The sequence below is a fragment of the Symphalangus syndactylus genome, chromosome 2 (assembly GCF_028878055.3).
Source record: "Symphalangus syndactylus isolate Jambi chromosome 2, NHGRI_mSymSyn1-v2.1_pri, whole genome shotgun sequence".
Taxonomy (NCBI): Eukaryota; Metazoa; Chordata; class Mammalia; order Primates; family Hylobatidae; genus Symphalangus; species Symphalangus syndactylus.
In genome coordinates, this window is record NC_072424.2 from 5,860,252 (window position 1) to 5,876,601 (window position 16,350).

At 53.4% G+C, this 16,350-nt stretch overlaps 1 protein-coding gene across 3 annotated transcripts in view; it reads right to left on the bottom strand.

Annotated features, from left to right (window-relative positions):
- INPP5A (inositol polyphosphate-5-phosphatase A) overlaps window positions 1-16,350 on the bottom strand; it is a 235,756-nt gene that overhangs the window by 121,803 nt on the left and 97,603 nt on the right. For all 3 annotated transcript variants that reach the window (XM_055245047.2, XM_055245039.2, XM_055245059.2), the window contains exons 3-4: window positions 8,250-8,350; window positions 3,675-3,762 (exon numbers count right to left, since the gene is read on the bottom strand). In XM_055245047.2, the coding sequence (XP_055101022.1) occupies window positions 3,675-3,762; window positions 8,250-8,350 (189 nt within the window). The remainder of the gene's footprint in view (window positions 1-3,674; window positions 3,763-8,249; window positions 8,351-16,350) is intronic.

Sequence of the window (16,350 nt, forward strand, 5' to 3'; positions counted from 1 at the left end):
GGGCCGTGGCTGCGGGACAGACCAGGTCCGTGCCCAGACAGGGAAGCCGGGGCTACAGCCCACTGAGCTGAAGGGCGGCAGCAGAGTCACGGGAGCTCCCGCCAGGGCCCAGTTCCCCGAGAGCAGGCCTGAGACCCACTCTCACTCCCAAGCCTTATCCTGTCCCATTCTCTAGAAACCTCCGTCATGAGGGTGACTGGAGTTACAGCCTCGGGGCCTCAGACCCAGCACAGCTGCCTCTGGGTGGCCTGTTCAGCCGCGCTGGTGCCCCGCACCCTGGTTTCAGACATCTCAGAGACCTAATCAGGAAGCGTGTGCGCTGAAGAATGGGCTGCCAGGCCCACATCACTGTCGAGCACTTTGAGGCACCAAGTACACAGCAGCTTCTTGAGGGGAGGGGCCCGGCCCAGCCCCTGCGCTTCCTCCCCCGAGAGGCACCTTTCCTTTCACAGGTGGGGCCGTGCTCCCCTCGCTGAAGGCTGCTGCAGGATCTATAGCGGGTGCAGACTATTTTGGCATCTCACAGATTTTGAAGGTTCTAGCTTTTCACATAATTTAACATACTTTGTAATTTCTTTGGTGACATTCTCTTTGACTTGGGATTATTAATAAACAAGTTAATTTCCAAATATTTGAGACTTTTCCGTAAATCTTTTTTATTTACTTCTAATTTAATTCTTTTTGGTAAGAGAATGCGTTTGTATCATTTCCTTCTCACAGAGGCGGGGGCAAGGTCTTTCTGGAACCAGACTCACGTGCCCTGGCGACTGTTTTGCTGGAACCACCTAGGGCCAGGGAGGACCCCTGGAAAGACGGGAGAATGACCCCAGAGCTCGTACAGGGCTGGCACGGCCTGTGCCCGGCAGCCAGGTGCAGATGCCCAGACACGCACGCCAGGCAGTCTCAGGTGGACCTGAGCCCTTAAGCACAGGCTGCTCCGGACCCACCTGGAAAACCCTGAAAGCCAGGTGTGGAGGCAGCCACAGCCCTCGGGGGCCTAAAGAAGGTTTTGCTGAGGCTTTCGCCCTCCTGTGGAAAGACGTTTTGGTGGAAACAGAACCACAGCATGACGGCTGCCCCTCCGCCAGCCCATGTGTGCCTCACTCTCAGGTATCCCAGCCAGGCTCAGACAGACGGAGAGGCCTGCTCTGGCCAGGGCCCAGCACGCGGGTGCCTTCTGTCTGTGGCTGCATCCACCACGGCTGTGGCTGGAGAGCCTCAGATGCCAAGGGTGCGGGTGGCGGGCACTGCTCCTCCGCCCACCTGCACATCAGCCAGCAGGAGGGGACTGTGGGGTCCTCCCGCGGTGCAGAGCCTCCTGTCTGTCTCCATCCAGCCCTGTTGGTTTCGCGTCTAAGTGAGCTCTGGTATTAGGGGCGCACATTCACGACCGCTATGTCCTCCCAAAAAGCTGACCCCTTATCATCGTGAAACGACCGCTCTCAGCCCCAACAACACGCTCGTTCTGAGGGCACCCTGACATGCAGACAGCCACTCCTACTTTCTTCTAACGACTGTTTTGCAAGGTACATCTTCCTCCGTCCCTTCACTTTTAAAATACCTGTGTCTTTATATTTAAAGGAAGCTGGAAAGAGCTGAGCGATGGTCCCATGAGGAAGAGGTAGCTGGCGACTGGCACAGATGAGGCTCCCACAGCAGGACGGCATGCAGAGGTGGGGAGCAGAGCCCCACTCTTCCGAGGATGATGGGTGGCAAGGAAGGGCCTTCACGTAACTTGCTTTCAGCAGTTGGACCTTGGCCTGAGTTGGTATGTTTATTCGGCTTGAAGCTTGTTGCAGTATTTGGATCTTTTTGCAAGTTTCAAGAACTTGTGAAGATCTGAGCCATGACATCTGTAAGCATCGCCCTGTCTGCCTCCTTTTCCCGCTCCTCCTGGGGCTGCAGCCACACGTGTTAGGACACCTGGTATTTCACGGTGATTTCTATCCACTTTTCAGTCCTTCTCCCTGTTTCACTTTAATTGTGTGGCTGTCTTCAAGTTCAGTCACCTTCTTTTTTCTTCTGCATTGTCTAATTTGCTGCTCACCCAGTGGTATTTTTCTTTTTCAACTGAATAAGCCCCCACTTGGGAAACACAGGACATTGGGTCATGGCAGAGGAGAGTGACAGGGTCAAAGAAGCTGCCGTTTTACGGAAAGGATGGCAGAGCTGAGAGAAAGAAGCCGGTAGGGAGGAGGGACCAAGGCGGAGAGGGAGGAGGGCTGACAGGAGGAGCTACATCCTGAGCACAGGGGTAAGAGCCTTGACTCTGGTGTGAGTGGGGGCCCTGCGGCCCCCATGTGCCCCACAGAGCATAAGGAGAGGCCGCTTGTGTGTGGGCAGCTGCTTGATAGGGTGAGGCTCGAAGACCGAACAGGGGATTCCCAGGATTGTACAGACTCCACTACTGGTGGGGACCATGCGTGGCAGCTGCGTGACCATCTCAGGGACAAGGACATTGATTAACTGGCACTAGATGCCCAAACAAGTGAGATGGACCTTGAACCCAAAGAGCAATGAGAGTCCCTCCCGCAGGGCAGGGGGGCACTGGAGAGCGAGACCCTCAGCACTGCGGCCCATGGGGGCCTACCTGGGAGAGGGCAGATTAACAAGGGCCTGTCAAGCGACGGCAGGATGACGGCTAGTGGGCGCTGATGCTGGGGACAGATGGCCAGAGATGGAGGAGAAGGATGCAGGGCCTCCCCAGAGATGGGGGAGATGAACCCAGGCCGGGGGACCCAGGGCCTCCCCAGAGATGGAGGAGATGGACCCAGGCCAGGGCACCCAGGGCCTCCCCAGAGATGGAGGAGATGGATCCAGGCCGGGGCACCCAGGGCCTCCCCAGAGACGGGGGAGATGGATCCAGGCCAGGGCACCCAGGGCCTCCCCAGAGATGGAGGAGATGGACCCAGGCCAGGGCACCCAGGGCCTCCCCAGAGACGGGGGAGATGGATCCAGGCCGGGGCACCCAGGGCATAAAGACAGGATTTAAGATGTGGGTCTCTGAACCAACAGCAAGTTATTCAAGACCTGCAGAGTGTCCCCTCCTCTGAGGAGCTTCCTGCCCCTTCCCAGACACCTAGTGCCTGTATCTCTGTGGCTGCCACATCCACCGGGGCCACCCTCTCATGTGTCCACCTGACAGAGGACCACAGAGGAGGGACAGGTCTTTCCCAGCCCTGTGGAAGGCTCTGTTCCAATCCCCCTGTGCTCACCCCGAGGAACAGCCTCTCTCCGAGGCAGGACGCCGCCCCACCCCTGCACACTCAGGGCTCAGGAAGGGACAGACCCAGCATGGGAACAGGGCTGGCGACGGTGGCTCTTGAAGCAATCCCGGCTGCCGTCCAACCTCTCATCTACACGCCTGGAGCCACGGACTCCCTCTTATTTTCACGCACGCTGAGGCCCTGGGCCTCTCCCCAGCTGTCACTCCCCAGCTCCCGCTTGGGCTTGGTCTGGAGCCCCAAGACCCTGTGCGTGCTGGGCCACCTTCCCTGCCAGGCCAGCCATGGGCTCAGACCACCAAGCAGGCTGCGGGAGTGCCAGGCAGGGCAGCGTGAGCGAGGCTTCAGGCAGGGAGCACCCCGACCCCTCTCCATTTACACAGGCGAAGGGCTGGCTTCCGCCAAGGCCAGCCTGTCTGACCCCTGCACCAGGCAGCGGGAGAGACTCACCGTGAAGTGCTCCTGGGATTTGTAGTTTTCGTCCAGGTAGACTCGAGCCCTGTTATATTCTTTCATCGCATCACTCGACAATAGTTCTCTGGAAGGAAGAAAGTAAGTTCCTGAGGAAAAGCCACACAGATGCCGTGCACCTCATGAGACGCCCACAAGGTATAAGAGGGGCCCCAGCGCATGGGCACATCACCGTGAGACCGTCTACCTGTGACAGGCAGAGGGCAGGGAATGGCGGCAGCCACCGCAGGAGCTGGCCTCACGTTCAGCTCTCAGCATGTGCAGAGCTCAAGCTCCCGCAGGCTCTGGTCTCCACGCAGCCCGTGAGATGCCGGGGTCTGAGGCATCCCAGGGACGGAGACATTGAGAACTCACCCAAGGTCTCATGCCAGGGAAGCGCAACTCCAAGCTCTGGGGGCTCTCCTGATAGCTCACACTTGGTCTTAAGAGAGAAACTGGACCCCCAATAGCCACCAGCACACACAGGTTGGGGCACATGCACCCCAGGGCCCAGGTAGTTCTGTCCCCATCTGCTCCTCCCAGAAGTGGCAGTGAGGATGGTGGCTGTTGCCACGGCCTTGCAACCACACAGGAGGGAAAGGACCTCTGGACACGCCATTGTCCCCGATCGTTCATCCTACTGGTCACATTTTATCATCAGGAAGGCCTTAAGGAGACCAGCTCGCCACCATCTCTGCAAAGCATGGCTGCACAGGAGGCCACCACACACCCCCAGAGCCCGTGAACGGAGGACGAGGCCCCATCTGCCCGGCCCCTCCACGGAGACAGTACATCATCCCCCTACCCACGCTTGCTTATTCAAGCCCGTGGGGAGAGAGGAGACCAGCACCCTGTGATCCAGCCAGTCCCTGTGTCAGGAAGAAGGGGGGTCCACATTGAAGAAAATAAAACTGCACCAGTAGAGAAGGCAAGGCAAAGAATGCCTTGACAGACTCACACTGCTCCCCAGGTGGCTTAACTGTTGGCAAACACAACCTTCAACATGCTTTAAAGGAAGAAAACAGGCTCAAACACTAAACAATGTAACGTTCGCAATGTCTGGCATCCTATCGAAAATAACTTGATGTGAGAAGCGGCAACACTATGTGAATGTGTCCCGTCATCCTGTGAAGAAGCCGTCAACAGAAACAGACCCGGAAGAGGCAAAAATGACGGAGTGAGCTGAAAGCAGCTGGAAACAGTCATTGCAACTGTGACCAGAGAGCGAAGGGAACGCACAGACGGAAGGAGACGCGAGGACAGGGAGAGCACACGTGAGGCTTCTGGAAGGAGCAGACAAACACAATGTCAGAAATAAAACGAATTGACTGCATGGACCTAAGAGAAGATCAAAATCTGCAACAGAAAAGAGCCCGGCCACTTAAAAATACAGCAACAGAAGTGATCCAAACCGAAACACAGGGAAAATGCGCTGAAAACAATCAGAAGAGCTTTAGGGCCCTGTGGGGCAGAACCAGGCAATCTAACATCAGGTAACTGGAGCCTGAGAACAAAAGAGAAGGGAAGGAAAAGAAAAACAGTATTTAAAGAAATAACGGACAAACTTTCCGCAAATTGGATTGAAACGATAAACGCACAAACTGCAAATGCTCAAATGGCCCCAAGCAAGATAAACATAAAGAACATCAAAGCAAAGTACAACATAATCAGGTTGCTGCAGACCAGCTATAAAGACAAAACCTAGCAGTGGAGGAAAGGGCACATTATATACAAGAAAATTAAGACAGAACAATGGTGAGATTCTCACCAGCAACAATGCAATACAGAAGACAATGGGGCGATATCATTAAAGTAGTGAGAGGAAAAAAAAATTGACAAGCTAGAATTCTATTTACAACAAAAACAGCTTTCAAAAATGAGGACAAAGACCTTTTTCAGATAAACAAAAGCTGAGAAAATTCATGAGCAGCTGACTTGTGCTAAAATAAATGTTAAAGAACGTTCTTCAGGCAGAGGGAGAAGGGTGCCAGATAAAAACCAGAATCCACACAAAAGGGCAGAAGGCACTGAAGGCCAGTGAACTGGTCCACATCAAGGGCGTTTCTCTCACGTCTTAATCTTTTAAAAAGAAAATTGTTTAAAGCAAAAATCGTAACGCTGTACATTAGGCGTAAAGAGCGGAGGAAGGAAACACACATGGCATCGCAGGGGCACAAGGCCGTGGGGGCCACACTCCGCTGTGAAGCTCTCACATCAAACACAGCGGCATCGTTCCCATCCGGCCCGCGGCGCCCCTGCCTGCTGTGAGGGCGGTGTCCTCCGTGCTCAGGGTCCATCCCCACTTTCTCTCCTCTGGAAGGTGCCCCGCTTCCCAACAGGGGCTGCTTTCCTTCTGTTACTGACTTACTGAGTTCTTCATATATTTAAACACTAGTTTTTGTCAGTAAGGTGTGCTGCAGATATCTTTTCCCGAAGTGGCTGAATTTTGACTTCATTTTGAGTGACTTCATTTTGAGTGCCTTTTCGTAAGCAAATGCTTAGTTCAAACATGGCCACATTTTCATCCTTCTATTCTGTAGGCTGCACTTCCTGCACATTTTAAAAGAAATCTCTCATCCCAAAACTAGAAAGATTTTCTCCTATATTTTAGACCGAAATTTTTAATGTTGCCTTTTATATTTACATAATTAATACAACTGACATTCGTCTTATGTAGGGTGAATGAGAAGGGGCTGCTTATGACACAAAGCAGGGATCCAATTTCATTTTTCCCAACACAGGACACCAATGATCCCATGCCCCTGCCCATGTCCCCACCCATCCTCCTCCAGGTGCAGCCGTGAGGGTCTGGGCGGGGCCTCGACTCCGCTCTCCGCTCTCTGGGCTGCGCACCTGCCTCTATCCGCTCTCCTCTCCCGGCCTGCGCCATGCCACCTGCCCCACTGCTTCTTCGGAATGAGCCCTGGGATCGAGCTGGGTGAGAACCCACCTTGCTTTCCTTCAGGATTCTTTTAACTATTCTTGACCCTTTGCTCTTATATGGCAATTTTAGTATTAGTCTGTTGAGTGTTAGGAAAAATGCCGCTAAGATTTTGATTAAAACTGCCTGAAACTGGCCGGGCGTGGTGGCTCGCACCTGTAATCCCAGCACTTTGGGAGGCCAAGGCAGGCAGATCACAAGGTCAGGAGATCGAGGCCATCCTGGCTAACACGGTGAAACCCCATCTCTACTAAAAAAACACAAAAAAATTAGCTGGGTGTGGTGGTGGGCACCTGTAGTCCCAGCTACTTGGGAGACTGAGGCAGGAGAATGGCGTGAACCCAGGAGGCGGAGCTTGCAGTGAGCTCAGATCATGCCACTGTACTCCAGCCTGGGCGACAGAGCAAGACTCCGTCTCAAAACAAAAAAAAAGAAAGAAAGAAAGAAAAAAAAACTGCCTTAAATTACTGATTATTCTGGGAAGTTGTGGCAGTTTTTTTTAGCAGCTGAAACCACTTTGTTCTGCTCAAGGACTCTGCGCTGGGAGTTCAACACGGAGAGCTATGTCACTCCACGACCGCCGGGGACAGCAAGGATGCAGTGGCTGGGATCGCCTGAAGCCTCGCTCACACTCACACTGCCACCAGACCAGGAGGGCGCGACGGCTCTGCCCACAGCTCCCAACTCCGGGTGGCTGCGTCGACCCACAGAGCGTGGCAGCAGCATCGGCCCACAGAGCGTGGCAGCTGCGTCGACCCACAGAGCGTGGCAGCAGCGTCAGCCCACAGAGCGTGGCAGCAGCGTCGGCCCACAGAGTGTGGCAGCAGCGTCGACCCACAGAGTGTGGCAGCTTTGTGAAGCTTTGCGATGTTGGGGGCTGGTCCCAGAAGCCCTCATGCTATGAAGAAGCCAGGGCTTGCCCAGGGTCTGGAGGTGGAGACGAGCCCCCAACATGGGAATGTGCCAAGGCCACACTGTAGGAGACAAAGAGGATGGGCTTCACGGCTGCAGCCTCAGGAAAATACAGCAGCCACTATTAGCAACAGCCTATAGGAGGCCCCATGTCTGAACACGAGCCTGCCCACCCCTACCTACTCCTGTCCACTCCTGGATGCCCCAGGTCCGGGCTCCCCCTCTTCCCAGGCAGGACCCAGTTGGGCTGGCCCTGTCAGAAGCCTCAGGGCGTGAACATTGGGACTACACGTGGGGCACCTTCCTCCTAAACGATGGAGATTTCGCCTCCAAGGAGGATGGGCACTCCCAGCCGACCTCCCTGAGACAGACTCCTCAGTGGGACGTGAACCCCGGCCACTGCAGGCCCAGGCCTCAGACACACACACACAGAGACGGCTCCACTGGTCTCTGGGGCTCACGTCCCCTGGCCCGAGAGCAGAGACCCTCGCCGTGTGGAGGCAGCAGGCTGTCACTCCGTGGCCTTCTGTCACCGCCCCAAGGAGGCTTGCGGCCACACGTCTGGGCCACTCCTCTCTTTGGAAAACTGAAACTCAGCCAAGATGACCCCCAGGTGAGTCCTGAATGGTGAGGCTGGTGATCATAGTACCATGAAAACACCCCCGCCGGCACCCCACACCCCCGGGAAGTGGACACGCACCAGCACCTGCCCCTAGACTTACTTGACGAACTTGTCCACGTGGGACATGGAGGCCTCGTAGTTCTTCCCTCCAAACTCCTGACAGTGCAAGGCCATGAAGTGCGGCTTGTGTGTGTGCACGACCTAGAGGGAGAGAAGCACACTGTCAGGGTCGTCGGAGCCGTCCGCAGAGCCACACGTGGCACCACCTCCTCCACCGCCCCCACGGCCTGGGAGCCACCAGGGTCTAGCAGAGACGGGGCCCCATGTCTGCGACCATGGGTTCTTCTGGACAGATTCTAGGAGTCACCTCGCCTTTGTGCTTCCAGTTATTTATATTTCCAGTGCTTTTCATTTTCCCATTACTATAAATTCCACAGAAAAGAGTCCAGATTTCTCAGAACCCTCTTCAATCATCTAGAGGCCTTTTTTCTAGTTAAAAAAAAAGTGACGCATGTTTACTGCAGAGCATCTGGGAGCCTCAGGATCAACTGATCACAATCTCACCAGGAAGTCAGCCATTAGCAACACCCAGGCACAACCCCAGCGAGGGCGCACACATGTGCATGCGTGTGTGGGAGCACGTACCAGCACGTGTGCCGGAGCATGTGTGTGTACACATGTGCCTGTGTGTGCATGTGTGTTCATGTGTATAGGAGGCAGGCACTCCGCCGCCTGTTCATAGCCTGGGAGGACGCCGACACACAGCCGCAACTCACGCAAGGTCACTTCCACTGAGTGGCAGAGCCGGGAACCAGAGCCTGGCATCACGGCCACTGGTCCCTTGGTGGTCCCGCCCACCCCACCAAGACTCCCAGGCCCCCGACAAGGATTCTGACTCAAGCAATCACCACTGCAGCATGCTGAATCTGTCCCAAATTTTTACAGCTAAAGAGCAGTGCAGGCCAGGCGCGGTGGCTCACGCTTGTAATCCCAGCACTTTGGGAGGCCGAGGCGGGCGGATCATGAGGTCAGGAGATCGAGACCACGGTGAAACCCCGTCTCTACTAAAAATACAAAAAAAAAAAATTAGCCGGGCATGGTGGCGGGCGCCTGTAGTCCCAGCTACCCGGAGAGGCTGAGGCAGGAGAATGGCGTGAACCTGGGAGGTGGAGCTTGCAGTGAGCCGAGATCACACCACTGCACTCCAGCCTGGGCAACAGAGCAAGACTCCGTATCAAAAAAAAAAAAAAAAAAAAAAAGAGCAGTGCAACAGATATCCTTGTCAGTGTGGCTTCCTGTGTGACCTGGCGGCTTCCACCAAGAGGCTCTGAGAGGACGCGCAGGCAGAGAATTCGGAGAGCGGATGCAGTATCAACATGGCTTCCCCTCCTTCCAGGTCCCCGTCTATTTCCCACTGTCAGTCCAGCCACTGCCCCGCACCACACACCTCGCCACTCATGGGAGCCCTGACAGCCGCAGGCCAGGACACGAACCATCTCACCCGGGAGGAAACCCTGGGTGGGACACACGCGAGGCAGCCGGGGAGCCACACGTCACTTGAGCAGGACGAGGGGTGAGGCACCAATTGGCCCCGCTCTCCTGGAACAAAGGACGCGCAGCGCTTCCAAGGAGCAAGCCCCCCACAGGGCTCACTGTCCGGTGCTGGGGTGGCGGCGCCCCAACAGCCACCAAGGGCCCAGCAGGACAAGCTTCCTTCGAGGAGGGGAAAGGCAGGGAGAGAAGGGGCCGGTGCTGTCTGTCTGTGCTGGGCTTGGGAGCCTGGAGGTGCTCATGACGACACGGCACTCACCGTGAGCCAGGTGGAGCTGTGGGCATGGCCCACCTCGGAAGAGCCCAGCGGCCATGGTCCAGGGCACAGCTGAGCAAGTGGGCAGCCAGCAAGGGAAGATGGACTCAGGCTGGGGAGGCAGAAACTGGGCTCTGACCATGCACTCTGGGCAGGCCCTGTCTGTGCTGCAGGTGAAGACAGGGCTCAGGCTAGGGAGACAGAAACAGCTCTGACCAGGCCCCGTGCACAGGCCCCATCCGTGCTGCAGGTGGGAGCGGCAGCAGGAGACAAGGGCGGCCATGCCTGAGTTCGCAGCAGCCTCTGCGTGGATGCACCGAGTGGGCCCCTCCCTCATGGGTGTGGGCGTGGGCTCCCCGGGCACTCAGGAGGCCAGACAGCCCACTGCCTTCAGGCCCAGGCGATGCACTCTCCCTAACAGACGGCCCAACGTGGTTCCCAAGGGCCAGCTGTCCCTCTGGGCTGTGCTCAAAACAACAGAAGTTCTGAAAACAGACAACCCTTGGTGCCGGTGGTCTGAGTGTTTCCGGTGGTCTGTTTCCAGGCTGTCTTGATGCACAGCTCTGGTTTCATTGTGGCGTCTGAGGGTGGGGGAAGAGTGGGTGGGCTTGAGATCTGCCACGCCTCCCTGGCACGGAAGAGGCCTCACTGTGTCCACACGCCCTAGGACACCATGGGGCGATCGGCTGTGGGGTCACCAAGCTCCGGAGCCTCCACGACCTCCTGTGAGTGGGAGGCGACATCAGCACTTTCCTCTCTCACAGGGCGCTGGGACCCAAGGTGACGGATGCTGTGGGCATAGTGGCGCAGGGCTGGGCACAGGAACCGACGCTGGCTTTTGCTTCTATGCCAGAGCTCCTGGCCTTGGTCACAGCACCTCGAATGCACCAGCAGAATTAGTAACTCACAGCATCCTCAGACCTGGGCCAGGCTGACGCTTTTATGCCCTTTGACTTCCTCTCATCCCCCATCCCTTCACCATTCCTGCCAGGTCTCAGAATCCAAACACTAAGCTGCCCGTCCTAAGACAACATATTTATTACACTTATAGTTTATTTTATTTTATTTCATTTGAGACAGGGTCTCACTCTGTTGCCCAGGCTGGAGTACAGTGGTGTGATCATAGCTCACGGCAGCGTCCAACTCCTGGGCTCGAGTGATCTCCCACCTCAGCCTCCCAAAGTGCTGGGACTACAAGTGTGAGTCCCCACATCTGGCCTCAAAATCCTTTGGACCCGTGACTTCTCTCACTAGACTGCCTCAACTCCCGTACCACCCAGAGAAAGACAGTGGCAGTAGTACAATATTCAGTGATAACTTGGATGTGTTTAGGTTTATTTTGTGCCTTTCTTAGTCTTTAATAGTTGAATTCCTTCTATATACTAGCAGAGCTAACTGATTAAACCATACCTCTGTGGGGGAAAAAAAAACCCTATATTCAATATATCTTAATTGGTAAACCCAATGACCTTGCTAATTAATAGTATTTGAAACTAAATTTTAATAAATCACTAAGTTTAAATAAACAACTGAGGAAAATGGCTCCTCTCTCCATGACATTCATTTAAAGTCAACAGCTCCCACAGAGCGACCTCACAACACCTGCTTTGTGCTGGACGGGACATGAGCTCAGCTACGTCAACACCACGTACCCTCAGTTTCCCCAAGCTGGCAAGGTTTCAAGCACGTGACAGAAAAGCAGGATGATGAAGAGTTACGACGTAAAATTGCCACCGAGCTTCATCGGCAGGTCTTTATCCTCACGTGCGGCCGCCCCTCCACATGGACAGTTGGGTCAGAAGTCTTACGTATATATTTTCATGCAGTTATTGACAAATGGTCCCACTAATTTAAACCAGAACAGCTTGGTTTCTCTGAAAAGCAAGTGTACGTTACATGGATGTGCTCCTAAGCACAGCCCCCACCAACAAAGGCCAGGCCTCCGCAAACAGAGGGGACCCCTGCTCCCGGCATGATGGGGGAGGAGAGGGGGCTGTGACACACACAGCTCTGTAGGCAAACGCCATTACAAGAAAAGATGTGTCCTCGGATTCCAACGACCCCACGGATAACTAGATTTTACAGCATTTCCCGGGCTGTCATGGCAGGAGTGAGGCGGTGGACAAACTGCAGCTATGCTGGCACAGCTGCCACATCAGGGGCCCTGGAACACCAGACGCACAGTGAGACACAGCCCTGATGCGAAAGGACTGCCGGCGAGCCGCGTGGAGAAGAACCGAGGACACCAGGGCTTCTCAGATGTCGTCCCCAGCCCGCCAGACACCGCACAGAGTAAGTGCTGCACGCTGGGGCTCTGCTGCCGCCCCTCTGCTGGAAACGCCTCCACCCACTCCCCACGCCCCGGGCCTCCTCTGCAGACGGGCTCCAGGCTGTCTCCAGACCGCAGACAGGCTCCCGGCTGTCCCAGAAGGCCGCCCCTTCCCGCTGGACTCCCAGATTGCTTTGTGAACCTCCTTTCCCTCAGCAGTCACAGGCCGCTCTCCACATCCCCTCCCACTGGACCATGAGCCCTCTGAACCCTGACGCGCCAGCGCTGCTCCACACTGGGGAGCCCTGCTAGTGTGCCCCACACCCTGCCCATGCACGGGGGTGATGACGCCCTCAAAGCTGAAGTGAGAGGACGCTTCAGAAACACAAAATGTTGCATCAGGAGAAGCCCAGGGTTCCCACACATCTACAACAGGCTACGGAGATGGGTACCCCAAACAGATGAAAGGCCACACTTCCTTTGAAAACCAAGTTATCAAAATGATAAGATCTTTACCATGAGAAGTTTCAGAAGAAAAGCAATGAACGACTATCGAAAAGAGCAGGGCACTGACTGGCAGCAAATGATGCTATTGTTCCTCCACACCCACAAATCAAACCACCTCCACGCATAGTTTACAACACGGGGCCCTTGCGAAGCTGTCCTGGAACAGACTGCAGGTGAGTTAACACCCAGTCCCTGGAGCTTCTGCTGAAAGACTGGGCTCAGAAAATTGCCCTCTGGCACGGGGTCATCTCACTCCACAAAGGCACAGGCAAACTGTCTGAAGAATTCATGAAGGAGAAGGAAGACATCCTGGTTAGATCTATCCGGATAGCTGGACTAGTTAGCTGTATGGAGAAATGTAACTTCACATATTATAAACTCCGTCTAGGACACAGAATTATGGTCTAGCATGGATCAGCACAACAAGAAAGTTTATATCCATCAGTACATAATGAGCCTGAGAGCCTCCAGGCATTGGGCATCTTGAAATCAGGTGTTATTTTGAATCCCGACATTGTTTGGAAAACTGGCAAATAAGGGGAACGGAGCAACGCATTATCCTGCCTTTCTTGGACAATCGGTGTCTCTGGAAAAGCACGGAGGACACAGTCCCTCTTTACAGAAACACTCCTACCAAAAAGTGAAAAAGAAATGGTAGAATTAGAATACAGCCATTTTACAATTCTTAATGACGCGATGGACGCGATGAATCGAGGCAGTGAACACCAGCGGCTGCTAATACCACAAAGAGACACAGACAGAGGGGTGAGCAGAGCACATGCCTCCCGATGAAAGCTGTACCGCCACGGCAAAGCATCCTGGCAGAAAAACTGAACCCATGTCAGATCTAGACGGAGGCTGATTCCAGGAAATGGGAGACAGCACGTTGGGCACAGCCACAGGACACCTCCAGCCACAGGACCACGGACACTGCGTGGGGGACACTGGACGCCTTCCACAGATAAGCGCTGGCAAAGAGGGGTAAAGAAGAACAGGAAACGGCCGAGAGAAAGGAAAGTGTACAGAGACATGCATCAACTAAAAGGCACTGCAAAGGCGTATCAGCAGGGGCTCCGGTTTTTCCATGGGAGCATGAGGCCCTTGGAGGCCATTGTTCCCGCCGAGGACAACCACACACTAAAAACAAAATATGCACCTGAGGAGGCTGAGAGGTAAAGAGAGGCAGACAGGCAGCGCCGGGAGTCAGAGCCTGGAGAAGTGATACACAGGGCAAGTCTCTTATTCTTTCCCTCTTCGGGCTTTGCCCAAGCCTGGGCCACACTTACGGGAACAGCAGAATGTGGACCCCACAAATCCAGAGGAAACCCACCCTCTCTCTGGCCAGAAGAACAACAGAAAGAAGCGCAGGCTAGCTGGACGGTGCGGGGCAACCCTTGAGGGAAGAGCTAGGAAGAGGGAACACTAAGTCTGTGTATGAACCTGCGTGAGTCTCCAGTAACCCCAAACACACACGTGTGTGACAACCCACGTGGGCGAGCAGAGGCGCTGAGTGGTGAGGTGGGCTCTGACCAGCACCCAGCATGAGACTGAGCTTATGGTCTGTACCTCATCAGGGTGAATGCGTGCGTGCTGAGAAGAACTGTAAGAAAAGCCAGTGTCTATACAACACAGCATCCACAACGACCAGGACACAACCCTGAGTTATCGGAATCTGAAAACGTGGCCCGCGTTTAATAGAAAGAATGACAGACAGATGCCACCACTAAGACAACACCAATGCTGGACACAGCAGAGGAAGGTTTTCAAGCAACAACTACAACATGCTCCATGAGGTCAAAGTAAATACTCTTGAAATAAATGAAAAGATAGAAAATTTCAACAGAAACTATAAAGGAAACAAATGGAAATGTCGAAAACTAAAAACATTTATACAATATCTGAAATAAATGACCAGAAGGACTCGATGGTAAAATGAAGATGACAGAGAACAGCTGGGAAATCTGAAGATAAGTCAATAGAAATTACTGAAATCAAAGAACAGAAAGCACAAAGGTTCAGCAAAAGCCAGCAGAGCCTCCGGAAAATGGCATCACGTCTACTCTATGCATAGTCGGAGTGACAGAAGGAGAGGAGAAACAGATGGTGCGTGAGAAAAACACTTGCAAAAAACAACGGCCAAAATGTCCCCAAATTTAGTGAAAGACATACATTTACAGATTCTAGAACCTCAGTGAATGCCTAACAAGATAAATTCAAACAAATAACAAGATAAATTCAAAGAAATTCCTATCTAGGCACATCTGTGCCACATTTTATCATAATCAAATTGAGGAAAACAAAGATATATTAATAGAAAAAACTTCTGAAACCAACTGGACAGAAGTAACAGAACACACATACAAGAAGGAGTCAACAATTCAAATTACCATGCATTTCTTATCAGGAAACCTGGAGGCCAAAAGACAGTGGAACAAGGCCTTTCAAGTGCTGAAGGAAAAAAAAAAAAGTCAACCCAGAAGTCATTATCTATTGAAAATATCCCTCAGGAATGAAGGCAAAGGGAAACATTTTCACACAAAAGAAAACTAAGCAAATGTTCCACCAGCAGGTCTGCTGGAAACTGACGGCCGGCGGGGATGGAGGGGAATGATCCCGGGGCAGCTTGGATCTCCAAGAACAAGGAAAGGCAGGAAAAATGGGAGGTATCTGGGTAAACATAAAAGATTACATTTTTTCTCCTTGGGTTCTTTAAAATACATAGAATGAGCCTCCAGGGTAGCTGAAGACAGCCTACTCCCAAAAATTTGCTCCCCAATTTTCTATGTAGGCAGGAGATGTGATATATAATGAATGTAATATATAAACTATGTTATATATATATATATGTATGTATATATATACATATGTAACTTATATATATAGAAAAACCCAAATTGCAGCCTCAGCGTGGCTTGAAGAAAAAGTGGAAGCTGCCAGGCTCAATGGCTCACACCTGTAATCCCAGCACTTTGGGAGGCCGAGGCGGGTGGATCACCTGGGGTCAGAAGTTCGAGACCAGCCTGGCCAATATGGTGAAACCCTGTCTCTACTAAAAATACAAAAATTAGCCAGGCATGGTTGCAGGCGCCTGTAATCCCAGCTACTTGGGAGGCTCAGGCAGGAGAATCGCATAAACCCAAGAGGCAGAGGCTGCAGCGCTCCGAGACTGTGCCACTGCACTCCAGCCTGGGTGACAGAGCGACATTCTGTCTCAAAAAATAAATAAATAAAATAAAATAAAATTGGAAGCTGCAAATAGCAGTGAATAAAATGAGGAAAAATCCAGACTGCAGAAGGTGATCTCTCGGGCTCCAGGACTGTCCCCGCTGGGGTGCAAGGCTTTGTGAAGCACAAAGGCACAGCAAGAAACACCACAAGAGAGGGAAGGGAGACGCCAGGGAAGAGACACACAGAGAGTCACACAGGCAGCAAGTCCGGAGGCTGAAGATTCTGGAAGAGCATCCCAGCACATCTGAGCGTGGGTCGGAACACAAGGCGAGACTTAGAGGCCGCTGTGATTGAAAGTGGGAGGCCCAGCCTAGCAGGACAGCCATGATTCAAGGGCACTACTGGGACACTACCAACGAAGAAGAGAAAAAGATTTTTAAAAAGAGGGAG